General features: G+C 48.7%; 1 protein-coding gene across 2 annotated transcripts; it reads left to right on the top strand.

The window, feature by feature from the left end:
- The first annotated feature begins 30 nt into the window (after nucleotides 1-30).
- On the top strand, nucleotides 31-27,062 carry mdfi (MyoD family inhibitor). 2 transcript variants are annotated; one of them, XM_028998511.1, is made up of 5 exons: nucleotides 31-305; nucleotides 1,735-1,866; nucleotides 9,644-9,769; nucleotides 23,588-23,878; nucleotides 25,542-27,057. In XM_028998511.1, exons 2-5 carry the CDS (start codon nucleotides 1,773-1,775, stop codon nucleotides 25,793-25,795), a joined length of 765 nt encoding a protein of 254 aa, XP_028854344.1. In that variant the 5' UTR covers nucleotides 31-305; nucleotides 1,735-1,772; the 3' UTR covers nucleotides 25,796-27,057. The 2 variants fall into 2 exon arrangements, with proteins under 2 accessions (XP_028854344.1, XP_028854345.1); XM_028998512.1 differs by lacking the exons at nucleotides 31-305; nucleotides 1,735-1,866 and adding an exon at nucleotides 4,298-5,801 and having other exon boundaries at nucleotides 25,542-27,062.

Here is a 27,062-nt window from a genome sequence, read left to right as displayed (position 1 = left end):
ACGTTCTACCGGTTGGGGCGCCTGGGTTCAGGAACCTGGGAGCTGGAACCCTGTTCTCAGACGAACCCCTGAAAGCCGGTGGATGGTGACGAGCAGGTCGTGACGCGCGAACCCGACCCCGAGTCTCCCGCGGCGGCGCGCCGCTCAGGCGGGGTTCTGCTGCGCGCCTCCGCGATCCTTCACTCCCACAGCCGGGACGGAGCCGAGCGGAACCGGCTCTGGAGGCGAGGAACCCCGATGCGGCTCCCGGTTCGAGGGGAACTTCGGATGGAGTAGGAGGCGAGGCGAGCCGAGGCGAGCCACAGGTACCGGAATCACGTCACATTTCAGCAAAAGTTGTGAAAAGTCTCGGTTAAAAAGTGGGAGGATCACGGGAGAGAGTGTGTTTCAGATTGTGTGTGCGTGTGTTACGTTATGAGAGTCATGTGACAGTTTTTTGATTGTGCGTGTGTGTGTGTTACCACCAAATGCGCGTAAAAGCGATCGTCGCGTGTGTGTGTGTGTATGTTAGTGTGTGTGCGTGTGAGTGTGTGCATATGAGGGTATATGTGTAAGAGTGTGTGCACATGTGAGTGTGTGTTTGTTAGAGTGTGTATGTGGGTGTGCACGTGTGAGTAGTGTGAGTGTGTGTGTGTGAGTGTGTGTGTATGAGTGTATATGTGTAAGAGTGTGTGCACATGTGTGTGTGTGTGGGTGTGCATGTGTGAGTGGTGTGAGTGTGTGTTAGTGCGTGTGTGTATGTGGGTTTGCACGTGTGAGTGGTGTGAGTGTGTGTTAGTGCGTGTGTGTGTGTATGTGGGTGTGCACGTGTGAGTGGTGTGAGTGTGTGTTAGTGCGTGTGTGTGTATGTGGGTGTGCACGTGTGAGTGGTGTGAGTGTGTGTTAGTGCGTGTGTGTATGTGGGTGTGCACGTTTGAGTGGTGTGAGTGTGTGTTAGTGCGTGTGTGTGTGTATGTGGGTGTGCACGTGTGAGTGTGTGTTAGTGTGTATCGTGATCAACAGGTCTGACTGTGGAGTCGTGTGAACGTGCACAGGCTTGTTAGGAAAGGAAGGCACGCGCATAATAAATGCTAAACATGCAACGTGAGCGCGCATGTGATATAAAAAAAAAAGTTTGATGCATTCTTTTCATTTAGACATTTCATTTTTGTCGTATGAAACGACATGTAAAATATGTAATTACCATATTTGGGAAAAAAATAACAAATATTTGATATTTCAATATTTCAGAAAGGGCCCCGGCGGGCCCAACATCGTACCAAACCTGTCCCACATTCACCATTTCCTCTAATAATGAGTAATAATGATTAATAATGATTTGTGTGTATTGTGTATTTGTGAATAATTAATATGCTGAAGGTTACGTTTTTCACGGCATGCAGTATTTTTGCAGATGGCCCCTTGTTTCATGGCAGGGTAAACTCCGCCTTCATCTTTTTCCAATTAAAATATATAAGAGTGCATGTTCCAGGTTCTAGTGCGGGATCTGAACGGGCCGCTCTCGGGGTTCCCCGGTCGGGAACAGCTGTGGGAACAGCTCTTTCTGAGAGAGCGGCTAGCGTGAGATGAGCTCCTGTTCCCCTCGGTTTTAATTACTGTTCTCCGCCGTGTCCTCAAGCCTCCGGCAGCCTCGTTAAAGCGCTTTTTAATGGTCAGGAGTCCGGTCCTGTTCTCACCAGACGTTCCCTTCCGGCCTCGGAGAACGTCGGGACCCTGACAGCTTTGTGTTCGCAGGGCACTTTTTGGCCACCTGACTCCCAGCACCTGAGCAGATGTCCGGGGAGCTCGACAAGGGCACCGGTCTGCCTGACCCTCCGAACGGGGCGTGTCCAGCCCCACAGGCCCCGCCCACCGACCCCTGCCCAGGTAAGGTCCCGAACCGAACACACTGCTGACGACATCTTGGTTCCAGGTCTGGCACATATTAAAGTGAGTAGATGAAGGGAATGTTCTGCATTGTTCCCAGGGAGAGAGGGGGGCGGGGCAGGGGTCGCAGGTTCGGCGAGGAGACAGGAGTCGGGTGACTGGGAGCTGGACGCCGCGCCGCATGTGAAGTTCATTATGGGAGCAGGATGTCGGACGGCGTCCATGTTCCTGCTGAGAGAGTGAGAATATGGTGGAATGGCTGAGGAGGTGCTCGCTGCTCGCTGATGTTTCATATTTCCTGACGGTTTTTAAAGGTCATCACGTCCACCTGGATGTAAAAACACTGATGATGATGATGATGGTATTTTCTATTCAGAGTTTCCTCTGGTCTGTTAAAGTCGTATTGGGGTGTGATGCATCGCCTCCTGATTGTTGAAGATTGTCTGAGTTAATTGGATTAAACTGGGAACGCTGGGCCGCGTGATGTTCCTCTCGGTTCTCCGCCACTTCGAACCCGCCGAACTCTGTTCGTCCGGCTCGCAGGGCCCCGAAAGCCGGATTTTAATCAGGAACTCGCTCGCATGAATATTCACGCTCACAGACGAGTGCCGGGTCGGCCCCCTAGTTTTATGGCGGTAGGGGGGCGGAGCCTCAGGAATTCCACAGATGGTCACGAGCTGGTTGCGGTTGACTCTGGCACGCGGACTGAAGGCCCGATTTGTCGCGGCGGAGACTCTGCAGCTCGGCGTGTGTTTGTGTGTTGTGTGCCGGCCGATGGGGCCTAATAATCACGTCATTCATGTTCCCACAGTCCGTACTTTCATAAGCGCCCGTTAACCGGAGACTAGCAGAGCCCGCCACGTCACGACGGCTTTTACCGGCTCTGTGTGGAGAGCCGGGGTCAAACGGATCAGATCCAGAAACTAGAACCGTCGCGGAGGGGGCGTGGCCCAGTCCACAGCAGCACAGCACACGGTGCACACAGTAAAATTTGTCCTCTGTATTTAACTATCACCCTTGGTGAGCAGTGGGCGGCCATGACAGGCGCCCGGGGAGCAGTGTGTGGGGACGGTGCTTTGCTCGGTGGCACCTTGGCGGATCGGGATTCGAACCGGCAACCTTCTGATTACGGGGCCGCTAGGCCACCACTGCATCACGCCTGGTGCGGCATCAGTGAAGAGAGTGCATCAGTCCACTCAGAGAAAACAATCACGGTTCACACACACACACGTTTGATGTTGTTTTCCACTGTTGCCGTGGGAGATAGCAGTTCTCAGGTCGCCCCGAGGATGTGAGGCGGAGCCGCGGCGGGTTACAACAGCTGGCTTTCATCGGCCCGGCACTACAGCGGACCTGGGTCCCTGGGCCCCGAAGACGATTTGTGGGCGGGGCCGCGGCCTGCAGCTTTGATGAGCCGTTCTCGCCGTCTTGGGGACGTGGGGACAAAAATCAGCCTGACGATCTCACAACATGCAGAAAAAAAATTAAAACCCACGATGAGTAATTAAGGCGACGCAATTAGAGCCTTTAATGGCGGATTTCGATATTTACAGACAAACAAGACTCAAATGCGGAACTTTAAAGAACATGAATTTCTCATTAAATTGATTTGGAACAACATGAAACGCTGTTGTGTTTCAGTGCACACAATACTGACATAAACGTTTGAAAAGGCCTTTAATCACGCATGAATAATAACAATAATTAATATTAGTAATCTTATTTAAACAACATGACAGATCCACCCAGTCACGTGACCGCAGAGCCGCCCTTAAACTGTTAAACGCTTCGCTTTGAATAACGTTTTTTTATCTGCTTTTGGTTCTTGTTGTGAAACGTTTGTCCGTGTCTGTAAGTGAGGGTGAATTCAGGCTTCCCACACGGTACAGTATCTGAGGTCATAGGTCACCGTGTTGATTAAAGGCCTCCGTATCGATGAACAGTCTCGTTCCCACCGCATTAACATTAACTTGTTTTTTTGGGGTTATTCCCACATGTCGGAGCCCCTTCGGGGCAGTGGTGGCCTAGCGGTTAAGGAAGCGGCCCCGTAATCAGAAGGTTGCCGGTTCGAATCCCGATCCGCCAAGGTGCCACTGAGCAAAGCACCGTCCCCACACACTGCTCCCCGGGCGCCTGTCATGGCTGCCCACTGCTCACTCAGGGTTATGGTATAAATGCAGAGGACAAATTTCACTCTGTGCACCGTGTGCTGTGCTGCTGTGTATCACATGTGACAGTCACTTCACTTTCAGAATGGGGTGGATGTCGAGGAGCGAAATTCCCCCGCCGGTCGCCGCGTGTTCTCCGTGTTAATGAGTCGCCCGGCTTTCGTAATCTGTAAATTTGGAGAAGCTCCAGCTCCGCCTCCCCCCGGCGTCGGTTTCCACTCCTGGCTGCGCTACAAGTCCGATTAGGGGGCTCCATTGTTTCAGCGCGGCGGCGGCGGCTTAGTGGAGATGTTACACACGTCGCTTAATTATTTCCTTTTTCTTTTTATTCGCCTTAATTACACCCCTGAGGGGTCATCGTCGAGAATCGTGTCACATTCCGGGCGCAGCCGCCAAAGTGTATCGGTGAAGATGGATGTCGCCTTTCAGAGGAGGCGCGTTTAATCCATCCGAGGCGTTCCACCTGTTCCCCCTACAGAGGAGAACGGCGCCAGGACGGAGCCGCACGACGGTCCTGTGACTGCGCTGGATTCTGACGTCTGACGGATGGCTGGCGGTAGAATAGATGCGTCATGATGATGATGATGATGATGATGATGATGATGAAGGGGGAGACGCAGCAGGCAGCTCAAATACGAAGAGCCGACTTTTCTGCATGTTGATTTCACGTTCTAGAATTAATATGATTATTGATTATGAATATTGATTGGTTTCACAAGCCCCTCCGTCCACCAGCAGCAGAACATGAGAACGTTGACAGCACCACGGCACTCTGGCGGAACGCCGCTGTTGATGGAGAAGAAAGTATTCAGTGTCGACCTGGCCAAATTATCATTAGCAATTAGCCGATAGCCAATGGTTTACATTTTACATTAACAGCCCTGATCCCCCCCTGGAGACACTCAGGGTTAAGTGTCTTGCTCAGGGACACAATGGTAGTAAGTGGGGTTTGAACCTGGGTCTTCTGGTTCATAGGCGAGTGTGTTACCCGCTAGGCTACTAGCACCCTGGTGTCTTATCATTATGGTCATGGCAGCTTGGCGTGGTGAAATGAATCGATGCATCTTGATTCTGCATCGATGCATCGTGATGGAACGTAGAGGATCACATCATAATTGGTGGTTTTCTGGGGGCGGTATTAAGATTCTAGTTAAAAGGTAGTGCCGGTAGTGACTGTGGCGGCCTGATCTGAGGAGTCCGGCCTCGTCCACAAGGACGTTAGAAATGTGTTGGATTGACGCTTGTCTGCCGTTAATTGGGACTTTGGCAGAATTTGACGCCAAGAAACCTTGCATGCGGCGTTTATTTGACTCCAACCGAGCGTGCAGCCAACTGAACGCCATTATCCAGAGCGCCTTACAATCAGTAGTGACAGGGACAGTCCCCCCCTGGAGACACAATGGTAGGAAGTGGGATTTGAACCCAGGTCTCCTGGTTCATAGGCAAGTGTGTTACCCACTAGACTACTTCCTCCCAAACTAGCGTCTGTGGCTAATAAAGAAATGAAGCCAACATTCCCCACCCTGCTCCTCTGTTCATTTAACAGCGTAAAAGTGTCGTTTCCTTTTAAATTGTGTATGTTGCTGTTGCTGCGTTGTGTCCGATCACTACTGGGGAAACTCCATCTTCCCCGTGACCCTAAACGGGATTATTTCACCATAAATGCTCAGGATTGTGGATATTAGCTGCTTGGGATGAGATTCCCAGAATGGATTCTGGTGAAGCCCAGTGATGATGATGATGATGATGATGATGATGATGGTGGTGGTAAGTATTTGTCTTTATTGTACATGTGTGTGTTCGTTAATGGGACTGTGGTTTAAACGAGACTCTCTAATGAACCACCAGTGAGCTGCGATTTTTCTGTTCGCTGACGTGTGCGTTCGCGGGTGTGTTCGTGTCCAGATCGGCCTTGAAATGTTGAAGACGCGAAACAAACTTGAAGAGAAAGTTCTGTTGTTTCAACTTGGCAGGAGATTTTCTGCCTCCGCTTTTTCCCTCCGTTCCAAAGCCCGTTTCAGCCGCTCCGCCGGGACCGGCGGCCTGTAAAACATCCCTAAGTCTCTTGTCAGTTTCTCTGAAGGTTCTGTGCAGGCGCTGCATCTAAACCGCAGTCCTCGATCGTCTTCTGACGGGGGCATTAAGCGGGCTGTTGAAATCCGGAGCAGCCGGGGACCCGAGAGACGTCCAAATCCCCCCCGTAACACCCCCCGAGTCTCCCGTGTGTCTGACGCCGGGCTCCTGAGTGTAAATAAGGGAGCGCTTGTGCGCTAAGTCTGATGTCATAGCCAGGACCAGGCACCTGGCGGTGTTGGGACAGAAACAGTGGTGACGGGGACAGTCCCGACCCTGCAGACGCTCAGGGTTGAGTGTCCTGCTCAGGGACACCATGGTAGTAAGTGGGGTTTGAACCCGAGACTTTGTGGTCTGGTATCATCTTAATGTTATAATATCACATCACGTTGCGTTCTTTTGAACTTTTGTACAGTACTGTAAACTAATGAATGTTCAAATAAGGCAATTTAAGTAAAGCAATATTTCATTCCCTGATTTCTTTGGTTGTTTTCATCTTCTGTAAGTAGTATAAATGCATCCTTGTTTTGGCCTTGCTTGCTTGTCCTTCTTCTGTTATTCATCCTTTCCGGCTTCATTCAGTCTGTGAGGGCCCACGTGCCCAGTTTATTTCATTAAAATAAAATTTCATTTCATTGTGCGTCCTTCCCGCCCCGCATTCCTGGTGTAGCTTGGTTGCTAACTCTGGTTTTGTTTCTGCGCAGTATTTTATTGATTTCAAATTTTCCTGTTATGTGTGAACTTCAGGTGTCAATAAAACGTGAGCATAAATTATGCACTTGAATGTATTTTTCTCATAAAAATTCTTTATTTGTGTCCCATAATTGTATTCATTATCAAACTGTCAGGGTTTTAGCTTCCTGTGCTTGTGATTTCATTCGGTTAAAAATTTGTTTTTGATGGATTGACATTGACAGTTTAACGGCATGACCGGACTTTGCGGAGTGCTCCGGCTCCACATTCCGGTCCGGAGTTTGGTATTGACTGTGTGTGTTCCTGATGCCCTGGTTGCGTGCGCCTGGTGCGAAGTGTATAAATGTGGCCTCATTGTGTCTGCTTGCTACGTCGTTACCCTGGCCTGTGTGCCACGTTGTGAGAGTGTGTCCTCCCCCTGCCCTGCCCTCCATCGCGACACTGTTAGATAACGTGACTTTAGTTTGACTCTTTTGATTTGTAGCCATTAGGCCATTTCGCCACCGGGTTGAGGAACATCTGGATTCTGTTCCAGAATCCGTGTGCATGTTAGGCCACGTGAAAAAATCCATAAACCTTGTGGAAAAGAGGCCCGGTTCCGGACCTCACACTTTTCCACGCCATTATGCTTCGTTTCTCGTACTTTTTTTTTTTTTATTTGCGTGTTTTTGTTTCGTTTTATTGCGCACGCTTGTGCTACGTTCACGAGTTTCCACAGGAACACAAGTGCGCACGTCATGTATCCCAGCATCCTCTGCTCCCGAGCGCTCGACTGCTGTGATCCTTAATTGCAGAGGAGCTGGTTGTGTGTGTGTGTTTGAATGTCTGAAATGTCCACAACAGACATCTATAATCACTGTAATGACCACAATTTACATAAAAATTATAAACAGGCATATAAATCTGACCCCGCTGGATAATAAAAACAATGAAAATATTACAGCATAGCAGTGAGCTCCTCGAACCCCGGAGCTGACTGGACGAGCGCATGTTTCGTCACATTTATCAGACGAGAAGGAGTGACATACACAGTTCAGCTGCTCTGCAGATGCATTGTGGGAGTTATGCGCAGGATGATTTTGGCCCAAACTGGATACAGCAGCCGCGGTTTTTGATCAGTCCTGATTGGCTGTAATAAATCCGTCGTGGCCAGAGGCGACGGCGAAGCGTTCTTCCACGCGAGAAGGGGACACCTGAGAGGAGGACGCGCTCGGACGATCCCACTTCTCCCTGTTTATGTGAGGGGACGCGATGCAGAACCACTTTTCACGTTTAAAAAGTTGAATTGCAAATTAAAAGTTTGCTTCTTTTTTTTTTACTGGCCGTGATAACAGAGATTATTTCTCTGATCTCGTCGTGTCTACTGGTCTTGTGTAGGAGCTGTCAGTCATGTCTTCAGGCCCCTCCTCCTTTTAAACTTTGTTCATAAAAAAGAGTCGCGCAGACAAAATGGGCTGTTCCTCCTCCCCAGCAGGCAGCCACTTCCCGAATCCGTCTGGTTACTCCTGAAGACATGAAGCCATGAAAATCAGACCCATCGTTTCCAACTGAATCTCACTTCAGCCAATGGACCGAACCCTTCTGTAAAAGCCCGCGTGCAGTTGCCGCGGCGAACCCGGCGCTCGCCCCCCCCCCCCTCTCCCGGCTGCGGCCTGGTGCAGAACAAGCCTCTTCCTGTCCTCTACCTTATCCTGTAAAAAGGGAAGGAAAACAAACAGGGAGAAAAAAGTAAAAATACACCTCGGCCGCCAGCGCCGGCTAGAAAAATAAGAGCAGCTAGAGCAAATAAACGGGGCGGAGCCGAGGGTGGCGGATGCGGCACAGCTGGCTCCCATTTGGGCAGGAATGAGAAGCCCCGGCGCGGTGCCTCTCGGAGGCCCGAACCTGCCCAGCTTTGATGTCGCGGCGCGGGCCGCCCGTGTAATTACAGCACATAGTGATGAGCGTGGACGGCTCCACACACACACACACACAGACACACACACACACACATACATACACACACAGACATGTAAACGGATGGATGTACTTTTTTTATCACACCCACAGGGATAGACAATAACAGACGCGAGAACACACACATGGCACACACCTATTAGCACAGGGGCATCATGCTAAAACACTCTGATGCACACAAACAGGGTGAATACACATGCAGTGAACTCAACGTGCATGCATAACCATCGACAGACGCGGACGTCCCAAATAACACACACGTGCACCAACAGAAGCGCACACACGTGCAGAGCAGCAGACCTGACTTGTTGACCCTCGATACACACCCGCATTCGATATGCACACGAAGCTTTACTTTACTTTACTATACCATAGATCTTGAGTTTACAAAACTCTGAGCCCTGATAAGGCCCAACTTGTCAGGAATAGAACAAGCAGGGGAATTGTTAAGTGCTTTTGTTTTTGCGCAGTGTGTGTGTGTGCATGTGTGTGCGTGTTAGACTTGTCTGAAATACTTTTTTAAGCAAGTGGGTTTTCATCTGCTTCTTAAAGAAGCTCCGGGTTAAAACGCAAGGATGTGTGCCATCTTGCAGATCGTGAGGTGTGTGTGTGTGTGTGTGTGTGTGTGTGTGTGCTGTTTTTTTTTTTTTTTATGAGCAGAGACAGCGTTTTATTGGCTCAGAGATGCTCGGTCAGCACAGTTTTATCACAGTCATCAGAACGACCCAATTATCCCGGAACGTCCTGAACGCCACGCTGGGCAGAACTGCAGTTGCCGCCGATGTCACTGGTGTCTAAAACGAGCTGCGTTGTGTGTTTTTTGTTGCTGTGCCGTCCCTCTCTGTAACCTTCGCCTCCCCTGTTTGTTCTGTGTTTCGGAACCGCAGAGCGGGGCCCGCGGAGCGCCGACGGACCCGGGACCGAGGAGGGAGCCGCGGCGGGACAGGAGGCCGACAATCGCGACGGCAGCATATCGGAGACGGGCGTCACCACGCCGAGCAGGACTGTCACATGTGAGTGTGTGTCTGTGTAGATCTGCTGTGACTCAGAGGGTCGTGACTCAGGCTGCATAGAGCCTCCATTATAGAGCCTGAGTCATAATACACACACACACACACACACACACACACACATAACCTCCCAACACAAACACACGCACACACTGCCCAATGCTAGTCAGGCTACTTTATTAGCATCTAGAGTTGATTTTTTTTGCAGTAGAGAACCCTTATACACACACACACACACACACACACACACAAACACACACACACACATAACCTCCCAACACAAACACACGCACACACTGCCCAATGCTAGTCAAGCTACTTTATTAGCATCTAGAGTTGATTTTTTTTGCAGTAGAGAACCCTTAAACACACACACACACAAACACACACACATAACCTCCCAACACAAACACACGCACACACTGCCCAATGCTAGTCAAGCTACTTTATTAGCATCTAGAGTTGATTTTTTTGCAGTAGAGAACCTTTATATACACACACACAAACACACACACACAACCTCCCAACACAATCACACACACTGTCCAATGCTAGTCAAGCTACTTTATTAGCATCTAGGGTTGATTTTTTTTGCAGTAGAGAACCTTTATATACACATACACAAACACACACACATAACCTCCCAACACAAACACACACACACACACACACATAACCTCCCAACACAATCAGACACACGCACACACTGTCCAATGCTAGTCAAGCTACTTTATTAGCATCTAGGCTTGTTTTTTTTTGCAGTAGAGAACCCTTATATACACACACACACATAACCTGCCAACACAAACACACACACATAACCTCCCAACACAATCACACACAGGCACACACTGTCCAATGCTAGTCAAGCTACTTTATTAGCATCTAGGCTTGATTTTTTTACAGTAGAGAACCCTTATATACACACACAAACACACACAATACCTACACAGACCCATACTGTACAAGACACACAACACAAGGTGCACACACACACGCTCACACTCGCAAGGCAACAGAAGCAAGTCTCAGCAAAAAAGACATCCAATTTGCATACGTCCACCAACCTCAACCAGCGTGCCCAACACACAAACCAGAACTCGCACGCACACACTCACTACCCAACAGGAGCACACACACTCACACTCCCAGCAGATTCAAACGGGGACAAAGAAATGATCAGTCCATCGTTTTAATGGTAGTCATAAATCAATTCATGGATTGAATAAGTATTTGATCTCTTTGCAAAACCTGTTTTGGTGGCATCACACAGGGGAGATGTTTCTTGTAGTCGCCACAAGGATTCTGTCCCGCACCTCCTGCAGATCCTCCAAGTCGCTCATGTTTCGTGGCTGATGTTTTGCTACTCGAACCTTCACAGCTCCCTCCACAGGTTTTCTGTGGGATTAAGGTCTAGAGACCTTGGAGTGGCCTAGTCAGACCTCAATATGCTTCTTCTTGAGCCTTTCCTTTGTGTTTTGGATCATTGTCCTGCTGGAATATCCACCCACGACACTGGCAGTTGTTTTATGGTTCTTCCATTTGTGAATAATCGCACCAGCTGTTGTCATCTTCATACCGAGCAGCTTGGTGACCTCCTGTTGTCACCTCCTTACCAGCATAAAATACGACTAGGAGACAGAAACCTTTCTGACTGATAGGGGATCAAATTTCAATAATTTCTCTCTAAATGTTCAAATAAACCTACTGATCATTTCTTTGTTAGTAGACAAACTTACAAAATTAAAATAATTCAAATAATTATTCCCTGACTATAATGGAGAATAAATTCACACACACCCCACCCAACACACACATGTTGGCAGACTCTGGCCCAGACTTGAACTGTGGACAAGTAGGTGCTGCAGTTGCCCAACTCGCTAAAGGATTCCAGGTGTGTGTGCACCAGGCCGAGAGATAGTGTGTGTGTGTGTGTTAATGTTTTCGGTGGTAACCGCTATTGTTGGGTGGTTGCCGTGACAACAGTAGGTGAGTTATGGTGTTGCGCTGTTGGCCGCCGGTTCATCTCGTTGTCTGATACGTTCCCCCAGCTCTCGTTTATCGTCACCCAGTCTGCTCCACGCCGGTTGGCCGATTTCCTCGTCGTTTATTCAGGCTCCACCTGCACGCTGCACGTTGGCGCTCAGCCACGCCTCCACATGCATGTCGGAGTCCTCAACATTTCTGTACAAGTAGCATCGGCCGCATCGTTGTTCAGCTGTTTTTATATATATAAGCTGTGCATTATGAAACTTAACGGGCCGTCCTAAATCAACGTGGAAAACGATGCTTTTGGAGAATGCAACTGGGGCTGTAACTATCGAATATGTTTTTAATGGAGTACTCCGTCCTTTTTTTCATCGATTACTCGGATAAATCATACTTTCGAGATTTTAAACACCTATATTAATAGTGTGTTATGCAACATGAAAGTCCTCTTAAAACGAGCAAGCAATTTGCTGTTATTCCTCAAATTTTCAAATCTCTGAATTGTTTAAAATGAAAAATACAATTTCACAAACATATTAACCTACTTGTCCTTAGTTTTATTTTAATATAAAAAGAAAAGGCTGTACACCTCCTGCTATAGCCCATCTGAGTGAGGTGCAAAACAGTAAAAAAAAACCTAGAAATAAGTTTGAACCAAGTATGGCTAATAATCCAATAATAGTTCAGTTTCCACATGGAGGGAAGGGTGTGTTTGGGATTGAAAGTGTTAATCATATTTCTAAATCCTGCGTCCTCCACCATGGACAGTGTGCGCATGTCTGTGATGAGCATATTCAAAATGCTTCTTCCATGGTGCATGAGGGACTTCTGTGAAGCGAAAGTGAAGTGATTGTCACTTGTGATACACAGCAGCACAGCACACAGTGAAATTTGTCCTCTGCATTTAACCATCACCCTGAGTGAGCAGTGGGCAGCCATGACAGGCACCCGGGGAGCAGTGTGTGGGGACGGTGCTTTGCTCAGTGGCACCTCAGGGGCACCTTGGCGGATCGGGATTCGAACCAGCAACCTTCTGATTATGGGGCCACTTCCTTAACCGCTAGGCCACCACCGGCCCATGCTAATCTTCTCTGTATCGTTCCAATTTTAGTATATGTGATTAGTATATCTTCCTCCCAATGAACCATTTGTACAACAAATGCAATAAACTCCCCCAAAAGTAAATCTGTGTTCTAATGAATGTATATTGATCCAACCATTGCTTTCATTATTACTACCTGTCATGATCCGGTCCGGCAGGGGCTACTCCGGGTTCAGAGTTTCATGTTCTTCATGTGTAATGTTTCCTGATCGTGTTCACCTGTGTATGAGTGTATAAAGCGACCCTGTTCGTCGGGTCATTGTCACACTGCCGTATGAATGGGGAAGGCGTGGTTTGAGATGTGACATAGCTGTGTGTGTGTGATGAATTATGAGAGCGAGATCTACTTATTATGCGTCGTCACGAACGACTTACAGCGAAGACTACAAATAATCACCAGAGGTAATCAGTAGGTTGCCGGTTCGAATCCCGAACCGCCAAGGTGCCACTGAGGTGCCACTGAGCAAAGCACCGTCCCCACACACTGCTCCCCGGGCGCCTGTCATGGCTGCCCACTGCTCACCAAGGGTGATGGTTAAATGCAGAGGACACATTTCACCGTGTGCTGTGCTGCTGTGTATCACTTCACTTCCACTACGTTGTCTGCCTTATGCACCGTATGTAACTGAAATGTGCTTCAGTTAAAACAGTACAAAGCGGGAGTGATACCATGACAGACTTTGGTGACTATTTGAACGAAGCCGCGAATATTTTTTGTAATCGAACCATTCGAGGTGCTCGAGTAATCGTTTCAGCTCTAAATGCGGCATTTATGAAGTAATATTTATTATGCACCGTTCACCCGAAATATGTAACAAGCTGGTGGTGCACCGTGAAGAATTGTTGTTCGGTGTTGTCAGTATGGGCGCGGTGGGCGTGGCAGGTGAGGTCACGCTGGGCCGTCTGGCCACCTCATGCTCGTAGACGGACAGCCGTTCACGGGGAGACGGTGCGAGGGTCGCTCTCGTGCTGCGGGGCCGTAAAGCTGCAGAAGCCCCGCCCAGGAATGTTATCCCGCCCCGACGCTCAGCTGCGAACGCTGCGCCTGAAGTGCTGATATCGTGCACCGCGGTCGCCAGGCCTTCTGTAAACACCAGCAAGCAGGTTTCTGGAGCTTCACGCTTTCCGCTTGACTAGCGGGAACCTAAAAAACCTGGTTCCGCACCCGGTATTTTCTCAGTCAATAAACCGGGCACAGGCCGCCCAGTGTTGTTTAACCTTTTGCGCCGGTCGTGTCTGGGCGTTGCGAGGTGCATCTGTGCGGGCCTCGTAAACCAGTCCGGACAGTTGCCTCATCGCCTTTATAAGACCTTTGTAACGTGCTTTATAGGTTCCGCGAGGAAAAGGGTTCTGTGCTGTGCTTTAATTAGAACTCGCGACAGATCATTACGGCGGCCCACCATCGCTTTGGTAGGAGGGATTATGGGCATTGGACCTCCCAGATTCGATGATGTCACGGTGGTCGGTGCTGGAACGTCCGAGAACGGATGCTTTCAGCCCGTCGGCGGTGTCAGGTGACAACGCCGGTCGTGAATCATCAGTTACGATCCCTGCGAGGGTCTACAGACCCCCAGTGGCACATGTGGGCCTCGACTCGCGGTTTATCAGCACTCGTGAGTCACGGCTTTCCAGAAAACCGAGTTCTTCTCTCTTCTGACGCAAGAGCGGTGGTTCTACCCTGTTCACATGGTTCCACCTACACACGAAAGGTTTTCCTGTTCTGGTTCCAGGAAGTGAAAGTGGAATTTAAAATCACATTTCGGACAGAAGCACCGAACATATGTCACGCTGACACATCCGGAGAAGGAGATCAAGAGCTAAAGTAGATATCCCGTGAGTCTGTAACCAGCATCGTCCTAGAACTAGAACATTTGTTCTGTGCAACTCTTTACATTTTTATTATGCCATCATGTAGTGTCAGAATCTATTCCGGCGGCTCATCAGTCATTTTTGGAGTAGATGAGTATTTGAGCTTCTCTCTGAGCTTCAGGGCTCCTTCCTGAAGGCCACTGTAAAATTCCTCATGTTCACGAGAGTGCCGCGGTTTAATTAAACGCGCTCTGCCCCAGAGGAGACAAATTTGAACTTTATTTTGCACTGAAACCCGTCAGTTCCGTCCAACGTGATGCACATTATTAACAGATGAAGAGAATTTAGAGTTCATATTTAAAGAACGATTCTGCCCCAGTCCTGGTTTCAACGCGCTTTTGTTTGCGTTTGGTCCAGCCTTGTTGATCCCAAAAGTAAAGTCCAGTCTGGCTGTTTACCAGTGTTCTTCAATCGGACGGATAAACAGGATTATTGTACAGAGCCGCGATGCACGTTCCACAACATTCTGAACGGAATAACCTCTATAAAGTTACAGAAAATTATCATATTATAGTAATGCATGTAAATGTACGTTCTGAGGTGTGTTCCAAGTGTTTCTCACTTTCTGATTGGTTAGATTTGTGGTCAGCTTCTAGAAGCTCAAATCAAGGAAAAAAACATATTCTTAAATTACAGAAAGATTTCAGACTGCAGAGGATCATGGGTCAACTTGGAGCCCCTACTGTAAAAGCGGGGCGTGTCATTGGCTCGTCTAGTCCCCCGCGATTTGGCGGCTCCACTTTCTCTGTGTCTTTAATGCCGGTTCTCCAGATCCAGGGATTTCCATCTCATCGCCGATCGTTTGAAGTGACGTCGCCACCATGCTTTTTTCCTCAGACTCTCTGCTCATAACGTCTGTTTTCTCCACACCTTCGGCACGATGCGGCAATCCTCTGAAGCCAGCAGATCTGCAGCTCCACCATGGTGATCATTACGGGACATTTCGATCATCAGTACCATGAAAAAATTCCCAGTGATCAATAAATACCAGTATAGAAAAGACAAACCCGAATGCTCAATTCCAAATGTTGTAAAAAGGAAGCTATTTTTCATCTTTAAACGATCAGGTGATCGCGGAAAATATAGATTCCATATCTGCATGTTGGTAAAGTAACCAGATAAGAAATTACACCTCTAATTCAGGTTTTGGCTCTTTTACATGTGAAAGTCCTACATATAATCACGTAAATAATCAAATAAAATACAGTAATAGGCCACGGCAGTGGTCGAGGAGCTAGTCGAAACGCACTGGTGTCTATTAAGCAGATTAATAGATTTTGTCATATTTTTCTTCAAATTATTTTGTAGGACCTTTTTTATTTATTGAGCTTAATAGTGCATGAGTAATAACCGTATTATCAAAGAGTTAGAAAAAAAACACAAGACAAGCAAAGAAAGGCAGAAAAAAACGCTAACATGACACAACGCCCAGACACAACGTGCATCACACAGGAGTAGAACCTTGTTAAGATGCCGTCACCGCGGTTCTTCTTGAGTCACGCTCGAGGCCGACATCAGGTTCTGGCTCCGCGTCTGGGTGTGTGTGTGTGTGTGTGTGTTTATTTTTAGCCACCTGGGGGCTGATTCACTCTGCGTGTTTGTGTGTGTTTGTGTGCACACCCAGACATAATGTGCACCTTTGGTGTTTCGGTAAGAATGGAATTTGGAACTCGAAACCAGGTTTCTGGTTCGTTTTTTTGCCGTTTCTCTTGCTGGGTTGGGGCGCGGGGTGTGTGGTGTGTACGGTGTGTGCGAGTGTGTGTGTGTGAGTGCGCGCGGGCGGGCGCGGCCCTGTCTCTTTTGATAGGCAACAGCCCACAGTGTTCCACAAAGGCCTCTTTCTCTGTCCTGCAAGGCCTTGTGGTCTGTGGTTGCTGAGTGTGTATTTTTGCTGTGTGTAAATATTCGTGTGTGTGTGTGTGCGCCTGTTTGTGAGTTGGCACGGCAGGGTTGTTGTCTGCCCTCAGGCTCACTGTGGAGACAGTCTTGATTCCTCAGACACACACTGTCTGTCTCACGTGGCTCCACCCCTCCTGTTTACCGCCCCACCACCACCACCATGCCACTTCCCGCTCCCCTCCGAAATCACGCACACTGCTCTTCATTCAGCCCACTGCTGATTACCCACAATGCACTGCACCATTCGCTTCATACGCGCAGAGTAACAACGCAACGGGAAGCTCACAGCTGCTCACGATCAAACTCCAGAAAGCCGTTCTACAATTCCGTGGATAAAACGCCACAAAAGACCTTTATGGCTTTCATTGCATGCTCTGATGAGATCCTCTGTGTGTGTGTGTGTGTGTGTGTGTGTGTGTGTTGGACATGGTTCAGTGTTGTTTTGAGTCAAACCACAACTCCTCCTGGACTTCAGTAAAGCAAGAAATGGACCAAGTGGGACGGACATTAAAGAGAGAGAGCGCCTAAACCAGAAAAAGATGGTGGAGGATGGTGTGTGTGTGTGTGTGTGTGTGTGTGTGTGTGTGGATGGGGGAGGGCGGCTGGTAAAGGAATATCTGTGGTTTGTGTAAAACTGTTTCTTATTAGGCTGCACGGCTGTAATTGTGGTATTCTAATTGCCAGTTCTTCGTGCTGAAATGAAACAGAGCCGGAGCCGAGAGCTCCGTGCCGCTCCGTTCACTCGCCTCCTCGCTGCTTTCTCTGGTTTATCTCCCCGCTGTGGAACGTTGCCGCGCCGTATCAACTTCCGAACTTCTGGGTCCAGAGCACTGGACCGTTTTCTGTATTTCGAAGGTTCTGGGAGCCGATCATGTCAAGCTTTTGCAAAATCGTTCACATAATTAGTTGTGTAGTTTTTTGTTTTTTTTACAGTAGTCTTTATTAAAATGTATAAGTGTATCGCTGAAGAAATATGGAATTGCTGCCTCTGTACGAACTATCCAGCCCATGTCAACTTCAGATCTCGTGTTAAAATCCTACATGATGTTGTCCGGTTATGTCCTGTTCGACCTGTTCATTGAACAGAAAAGTTTTACTTTTCTCATTACGTTACATTACATTTATGGTTACAGGGACAGTCCCCCCTGGAGACACTCAGGGTTAAGTGTCTTGCTCAGGGACACGAGTGTAGTAAGTGGGGTGTGAACCTGGGTCTTCTCCTGTAGCGATAACCTGTATAGTATTTAATCTTTAGTTTTAGTTTAGTGTGTATATACATATATATTTGTCATTTACAATCTATAAAATTTCCACCTAAATTGTTTCCTCATGAACTCCAAGTTTCCAGGGAATTTAGTTTGAAAGGGATTTTGTGTTTTCTGTCTTTTTGTCATTGTGATCCACAGCAAGCCCAGCACACGTTGTCACGGTGAAATTTGTCCTCCGATTTTTAACCATCACCCTTAGTGAGCAGTGGGCAGCCATGACGGGCGCCCTTGGAGCAGCGTGTGGGGTTCGGGATTTGAACCCGAAATCCGCTTCCTTACCACTGCGCTCGAGGACAGATTTCTCCAACAGACTTCTTCAAAACAGCCTCCAAAACCTCTATAGAGTAGCAGTGGATGTAACGTGACCCCGTGTGTAATGTGTGTGAGAGAGAGAGATGAATACGTCATTATTCCATAAATCTGGGACTTTTATAGATCGGTTAAAACGCCGTCTTTCTGAGGCCCCCACAGGTCCTTGGGGCTTTCATGGTTAAACACAGAGAGAGAAAACCTCACCCAGACCTACCAAGCATCAGACCAGGGGCGGGGTTGGACACTCCAGTCATGGCCGTTGCATCACACCGCCTTTGATGGTTTGATAAAAAGCCGCCTGGCCAGTCGTCCTCATAAACCACTTTAATTCCGACTCGATCATTATTTTCCTCCCGATGCTGTGGGGTGTTTTCTGCCTCCATCGCGCCACCACGACACGCAGCCACACGATGCTAGCGAAGGTGCTGGATGTGTGCTGCTGACTAGACGGGTGTGAAGTGCGTGTGTGGTGCTGCCAATTCATTTGGAAGCGACGTGGGTTCTAATCACGGCCGGGTCTCTTTTTTTTAAACCTTTCCACGAGATAGTGGTGTCCACAAGTAAATTTACACTTACATTTCTCAGACGCCCTTATCCAGAGCACCTTACGATCAGTTGTTACAGGGGCAGTGAAAGTGAAGTGATTGTCATTGTGAAACACTGCAGCACAGCACACGGTGCACACGGTGAAATGTGTCCTCTGCTTTTAACCATCACCCTGAGTGAGCAGTGGGCACCATGACAGGCGCCCGGGGACGGTGCTGTGCTCAGTGGCACCTCAGCAGATCGGGATTCGAACCGTCAACCTTCTGATCACGGGGCCGCTTCCTTAACTGCTAGGCCACCACTGCCCACTAGTTAAGTGTCTTGCTCAGGGACACGATGGTAGTAAGTGGGGTTTGAACCTGGGACTTCTGGTTCATAGGCGAGTGTGTTACCCACTAGGCCAGGGGTGGCAAACCTTTAAGCTCAGAGGCCACATAAGCAACATAAAAACGGCATTAACACTTTTAGTGGGAACTGTGTTGCTGATCAGCCTTCACGTCAGAAAAAAGAAACGGAGAAAGAAATGTTGGATGTAAATAGGTGATCGTTGCATGTTGAGATGTGTGTTATATGGCGGTTAAACACGGTTTAGTGAAGGTGCTGGTAACACACTCGCCTATGAACCAGAAGACCCAGGTTCAAACCCCACTTACTACCATCGTGTCCCTGAGCAGGACACTTAACCCTGAGTGTCTCCAGGGGGGGGACTGTCCCTGTAACTACTGATTGTAAGTCGCTCTGGATAAGGACGTCTGGTAAATGCCGTAAATGTAAAAAATGGGCGTGTTGTACTGTAGACTTCGGCTACCGGCGTGTACAAATAAAAAGCTCTTATTCCAGTCGGAAATATCACCGCGTTATTGAAATGTGCACATCACACTGCTCTTTTACTTTGATACGAATGTTGATTCTAAATGTATTAACAAGTTGTCCCACTCCCCAGACTTTGCTTTCGCCAGACACAATCGCCAGAGTTTAGAGTGAGTTTCAACTACGCACCTCCTCACCATTTTTGCATCTTTCTCGCTGGCTGAAATGCATCATCTCGACCGTTCATTTACCGCGCAAGTCAGTGTAAAAACCTGTCGAGTTGATATCTTCAGTGTCCTCTATTTACCCATCACCCTTGGTGAGCAGCGGGCACCATGACAGGCGCCCGGGGAGCAGTGTGTGGGGACGGTACCTTCATCGAGGGGACCTCAGTGGCACCTCGGAGGCTCGCTTCCTTTCCTGCCAGGCCACCCCTGCGCTAGGCTAACTCCACCAACCCAATGACATTAAATGAAGGTTCTTATCAGGCTTTGTAACGTTCTCTGGTCCTGCTGGTGGATTTTCATGCAGTCCGCCATGCGTCTGTTCCCGTTTCACTTTTACGTTTACCATCTCCCTGAGGACTAGAACCGTGCGCGAAGGTCAGGAAAAACATCTGGGATGGCGAGAGGATGGTATTAAATATTAAAATAATACCCAGAAAATATGCAAAGTTCCATTTACCGTCCCTCCTTTCCCCGCGTGTTTTGCTTGGCGCCGAAAGGTGAGCTTTTCACCCCTCTTCCAGCATAATTAGTGTTTCGCGGTGCTGAGGGGTACAATATACGAAGTCCCGCCGACGTCCTGCCAAAGTCAACTCTGCGTGCAGTTTGTGGAGGAACACTAGAGCGTTTGTAGGCTGTAAACTAGCAGGGAGACGGCGTGCGACGTTCAGAAATGCGGATCCGGGGCCAAGGCATCTGGCCACCGCCTCGCCCGCAGCCCCGCTTCCGTCCAGCCCGCTTGTCTCTCCGGTGTTAATTCTTTCACTTGCCAGTTCCAGCGCCATCGGTCCTGTTCGTGTGTAAGAACTAGTCTGAAGACGATTGCTCTTATGGCTTCTTTAATCGGTGATGAAGTCACTTTCTAATTGTCACTGAACCGTTTTATTAGTGAACACCGTGTCATTCCACTGGAACTCAAGACTTATTGTTGCTGGTAACGTGCCACTCTACATTTATGAAAGAAAGTGAAAGTAAAGTGATTTTCATTGTGATACAATGCAGCACAGCACATGGTGACACGGTTACAAATGTGTCCTCTGCATTTAACCCATCACCCTTGGTGAGCAGTGGGCAGCCACGACAGGCGCCCGGGTAGCAGTGTGTGGGGACGGTGCTTTGCACAGTGGCACCTTGGCGGATCGGGATTCGAACCGGCAACCTTCTGATCATGGGGCCGCTTCCTTAACTAGGCCACTAGACGCTAGGCCACCACTGCCCCCTTATGCAGATATTCCATCATTAACAGGCATTTCCAGCTCCCAGAGTCATGTACATGACAGGAGTTTTCTGTCATGATCCGGTCCGGCAGGGGTTACTCCGGAGTTTCATGTTGGTCCTGTGTAATGTTCCCTGATTGTTATGATTGTATGATTGTATAAAGTTGCCCTGTTCGTGTCTGTTCACCATCGGCTCATTGTTTGGTGATGTTTCCCTTGTCCTGTCTGTTTCGTGACGTTGTGCGTCCTTCTTCCTTGTCATGTCCAGCCATCGTGACATTTTCATATGTTTGATCTTATTTCAAATAGACAAGACCATTGATTTCCTAAACTTTTGGATGGTTCTGAATGTTGTTGTTAAAAACATAATTTTTAATACATAATATGATCATATACATGAAATGAAAAGCAGGAATATACAGTCTGTGGCCATGTTGACGAGGAACAGCTAAATCGTCACGCAAAATAAATCTGACGCGTCGTCCCTGGAGCGATGATTGGTGGTGATATTTCGCCGTTTATCACTCCCACTCGCGAATGAATTCGCACGCTTGATCCGTTATCACGTATGTTATGATGTCTGTGTGAAAGCTGAAAAATGGCCGCATGGTGCTTTTCACAGACAGTTAGTTACGTGCAATTAAACGCTGCTGTTTTCACTGTGAATATGTTATCATAGCGATGTGACGTTACAGTACAAAAATAAATAAATAGAGCCTGTTTATCGTAATTGCTATAAAACCAGGCAGCTCCATCTGGTGGTGATTCCGTATATGACACTGATGATTCTGTTGGTGCATCTTAGAGTCAGTAATCATCAGGAAGAATGTCCAATTATCGATGTATGAAAAGGTCATCAATCCCAGGAACCCTCAGGGATGCGAGAAGCACAGGACCCAGCGGTAGCTTCACCTGCCTTTGACCCCATTGCAGTAAGAGCAGCGACTAAATAAATATGGCAGGACGAGTCCTTGTTTGGCCCAGCTGCTCGCATGTCAGCATTTCAGCAGTAAAAACATCCAGTGCAACTCAATACCTCGTGTCTCTACATTCTTCTCTTATCCCTCCGGCGCGGCTCTGCTGTTATTCTTTCCCGGGATTCGTCCTGGAAAGCCTATTCCGCAGTTGTTTATTTTCACTGGGAAGCTAAGTATATGCTAATGAAGTCCATCCTAATTTGGCTTGGCGGTGATCTGCATCTCTGGGTTTTTGGGGGTCGGTAGGAACCTGAAAGCCTCTAAGCGGAGGTGTGCTCTTGCGTAACAGTCTAGACTCGCAGGTCACCGAAGGCCAGGCTGCGTCTGCCGGGGACATCTATTGTAAACATATGGACCCTCCCCATCGGCCCCTGCTCCCCCCGCGAATCCCAGAACCGCCGCACTGTTCCAGCATAAATCTCGCTCGTCCTGGCCCCGGTTCCCCGCAGCGCGTCCCTTCACACTCGTCCGTTGGATGCTTGATATTCTGGAACTCTGGCCAGGCCAGTGCGGAGTGGAGAACAGCTGAAAAGTTGTAATATCCGCTGCTCGATCTCTCCTGTCCTCCGCGATTGATACGTTCGGAGTGTTTCCGATGGCAATGAATCGTATAATCGATGCATCGTGATGCAGACGTGGGCGATTCTGTGCCGATGCAGTGTGGATCATAATCGATTGCTTGGTGATTTTCTGGCGGCGGTATAAAAATTCAGCTTCGTCCACACGGATGTTCGAAATGAACTCCCTCTGAACGCCAGACGCATTTTGCTGCACATTGAAGCTGCGTTTGATTGGCGGCAAACGCCACCAAAACGCCTGGTTCAGTCATCCGTGTGAACGTATTTTAAACAAGTAACGTATTAAAATTGATGGGATACTTGGAATGGTGAGACCAGTGAAGGATCACACCTCTACCACAGACTCGGTCCTCCCAGGTCAACCTCGGGTCAACCTTGTAAATACTCCAAACCTATCAACAAAAAAAAAGTGAAGTGATTGTCACTTGGCAACACAACACACGGTGCACACAGTGAAATTTGTCCTCTGCATTTAACCCATCACCCTGAGTGAGCAGTGGGCAGCCATGACAGGCGTCCGGGGAGCAGTGTGTGGGGATGGTGCTTTGCTCAGTGGCACCTCAGTGGTACCTTGGCGGATCGGGATTCGAACCGGCAACCTTCCAATTACAGGGCCACTTCCTTAACCACTAGGGCCACCACTGCCCCACAACAAATACACCTTTCGTCCCTGGGTGGGCATGAACCACCAACCTTTCGGTTAACAGCCGAACGCGCTAACTGATTGCGCCACAGAGACCGTATCAATCGTGGAGGACAGGAGAGATCGAGCAGCGGATATTAAAACTTTTCATCTGTTCGGAGTGGACGAGTGTGAAGGGACACGTTGTGATGATCGAAACGAACGGCAGACGCATTTTGCTACACATTGAAGCTGCATTTGATTGGCTGCGAACGCCACCAAAACACCTGGTGTGAACGTATTTTAAACAAGTAACGTATTAAAATTGATGGGATACTTGGAATGGTGAGACCAGTGAAGGATCACACCTCTACCACAGACTCTGTCCTTTTTTTTCGGTCCTCCCAGGTCAACCTCGGGCCTGGTCCACCCCACTGCACCCCGCATCAGATGGCCCGCCGGAGAGCGCCGGCCTGCTCCGGAACGGCGCCAAGCCACATGCGCACCAGCTGCCGTCCAACGGCGTGAAGAACGCCGACTCCCTCTCCAGAGCCGCCTCCTCCGCCTCTTCCCCGTCCCCGGCCCGGAAGGGTCCCAAGAAGCTGCAGTCCAACCCCTCCATCAACAGCCAGGCCAGCAAGAGGAGCAAAGGCAGCTCGCGCTCCAACAGCTCACAGATCCCAGCGGGGGCGCAGGACGGTGAGTAGCTGGCGCGCAGGGCAGCAGTTAGTTACACCTCGTTTACCTCCGACCTGTGTAAGGTCGCGGGGTCGTGTGACCGGCCGCCGCTGAGCCATGGTGACGAGGAACAGCTGGATCGTCACGCAAAATAAATCTGACGCGTCGTCCCTGGAGCGATGATTGGTGGTGATATTTCGCCGTTTATCACTCCCACTCGCGAATGAATTCGCACGCTTGATCCGTTATCACGTATGTTATGATGTCTGTGTGAAAGCTGAAAAATGGGCGCATGGTGCTTTTCACAGACAGTTACAGTTACGTGCAATTAAACGCTGCTGTTTTCACTGTGAATATGTTGTCATAGCGATGTGACGTTACAGTACAAAAATAAATAAATAGAGCCTGTCACAACCATCTGGCATGGCGAGGCAGGTGACCGGAGATGATGACGAGATGACGGAGAAGGACGCATTTGCACGACGTCACGATACAGTGGGTTAATTTGTGAAGAACAGGACAGGTTCAAATCCCACTTACTACCATTGTGTCCCTGAGCAAGACACTTAGCCCTCAGTGTCTCCAGGGGGGACTGTCCCTGTAACTACTGACTTTAAGTCGCTCTGGATAAGGCCGTCTGGTAAATACTGTAAATGTAAATGTAAATTACACAGGACTAACGTGAAACTCTGGTCCGGATCCCAGACCGGAGTAACCCCTTCCAGACCGGATCATGACAGGACCCTCCCTCCTAGGCACGACACCCGGCGTGCCCGCCAAAGCAGTCCACAAAGGAGGGAAGAAAGTCCATACACGGAGTCTTTACGAACATGAGTGGAAGATGAGACGAGATGAGAAGAGAAGATGAACAGCTGAACAGCTCCAGTCAATTTCCATCTCACCCCGCTGAATGGCCGCTTCTCACCATCAATGCCACCAGACATGGAACTGTGAGGCAGGCATCAGAAGATGCGGAAGATGAAGCCAACTTTGGCCAGGGACAAGCCAGGGACAAGGAAGCTGGTGGCGTCCTCCCGGCGAGCCGCGGCTCCTTTGATCTCAGCGGGGCGGCGTCGGCTGCGTCCAAATGCAGATGCAGGTTGTGACAGATTCACCGCTATCAAATCCAAAATAGTTCTTCCAGGAATTCTGTATGCATGCAAGGAAATCTGGATGTTGGGGGGTGTAATGTGGCGTTAATCGGTCGGAGCCGAACGATGTTGGCGGTCCGGTGGAGGCTTTGAAGAGCCGGTATGACAGGAATGCAGGAACAGGGTCCGGGTGAGACTGCTGCCTACTGTGCATTCTGATCAGGCATTTACATTTACAGTATTTATCAGACGCCCGTATCCAGAGCGACTTACAGTCAGTAGTTACAGGGACAGTCCCCCCTGGAGACACTCAGGGTTAAGTGTCTTGCTCAGGGACACGATGGTAGTAAGTGGGATTTGAACCTGGGTCTTCTGGTTCATAGTCGAGTGTGTTACCCGCTAGGGTACTACCACCCATGATAAAACACCTTTTTTACTTCCGAAAACTCCAATTGTGTTTCACTGGCAACAAAAGACATAGACCCGAAGCTCCAGGAATCCCAGACTGGGGCTGAAAGGCAGGAGATCCGTGTAATGCATGTTCTTCTGTGCGTTAACTGTGATTGTGTGCGTTGTTGGTGCTCCCGCCGCAGACTGCTGCGTCCACTGCATCCTGGCCTGCCTGTTCTGCGAGTTCCTGACGCTGTGCAACATCGTGCTGGACTGCGCCACCTGCGGCTCCTGCACCTCCGACAGCTCCTGCTTCTGCTGCTGCTGCGGCTCGGAGGAGTGCGGCGACTGCGACCTGCCGTGCGACATGGACTGCGGCATCATCGACGCCTGCTGCGAGTCGGCCGACTGCCTGGAGATCTGCATGGAGTGCTGCGGACTCTGCTTCTCCTCGTGAAGCGCTAGCACCCGTTTTAGCACCCGTAGGAGTGGGTGCTGGGTTTGTGTGCCGCACTGTTCTATAGTAGGAGCGCTAGTTAGCCGTAGCCGGCGTAGCTTGTCTTCCAGCAACGTGCACGACTTTGCTGCAGGTGACGGGGAGCCGCGACTAAAGAACGCTTCTCTCACACTTTATATATGTGAAAAGCTGTTGCCACCGGTGCGTGTCAGCACTCGAAATCCTGTGATGCTTTAGGGCTTATCGTCGCTGGATATATGAATTATTCAGCACTTTCTGCAGCACTGGGCGCGAGGTGGGAAGCAGCGTTGTAGTTCAGTATTACAACCGAAACAGGGCTGCACAATGACAACAAAACGTAGCTGATACACAATCACGATCAATGGTGCCTTTTTTGTCTTAAATTGAAGGTGCTATGTGTAGTATTGGCCCCATGTTGGAATTAAGCACTTCGCCCACTAGAGGGCAGAATGAAAGGAGAGTGTTTGAATACGTGAATAAGGATCGACTTGATGTGACAGTAGCTTACCGCCACCTCTAGTGGTCCACTGCGGTATTGCAGACAGGGTCGGCTAGCTGCTAGCTGACTGAAGCTGAGGCTGACTTCAGTACATATGTGAGTCAATGTAAACCTCGCAATTTTAAAAATAAAGTTCTTACACATAGCACCTTTAAACCCTACGTGTTTTAAGTGGACACAAGTTTTACTTTTGATGTACAGATATACAGATAAAAAAATGTGACTGATGAGCTTTTTTAATCTAATCGAATGTCACTGATGCAATATCCAATATTTGCTGGGTATTTCTGGGGCTAAATAATGGACATTTTAATTAAAAGATAAGAACTTTTCATCGAATGTTAACAAGTAAAAATGGTCACTTAGAAATATTAAAATGAATATTAGATTTTCCAATATTTTTCAATGGATGAGAACCATATTGGTTACAAGAGAGCAGAAACCAAAAAAAGACCATATTTTGATGTAACTTTGTGTGTTGATTTAACTTTGATACCTTTAATCACATGGATGACAGGACACATTGTGAACAATATTTTTTATTTTACTCAAAAACATGGAAAAGCTGTAAAATGGTTAAGAATTAATTCCACTGGTTCATATGTTTGATGAATACGTAACTGACTGTGCAGTCCTGCATCTGAACATTTTTCCTGCTTTACACACGTCTCAGATTTAAGTTCTTAAGAAATGCTGGAAACGAAATGTCGTGTACGTTTACAGTCTGAGCGAATGGCTGATGCACAG

Source organism: Denticeps clupeoides, chromosome 12 (assembly GCF_900700375.1).
Source record: "Denticeps clupeoides chromosome 12, fDenClu1.1, whole genome shotgun sequence".
NCBI lineage: Eukaryota > Metazoa > Chordata > Actinopteri > Clupeiformes > Denticipitidae > Denticeps > Denticeps clupeoides.
Note: the sequence above shows the minus strand (reverse complement) of the source record. Positions and strands in the feature narration are given on the sequence as shown.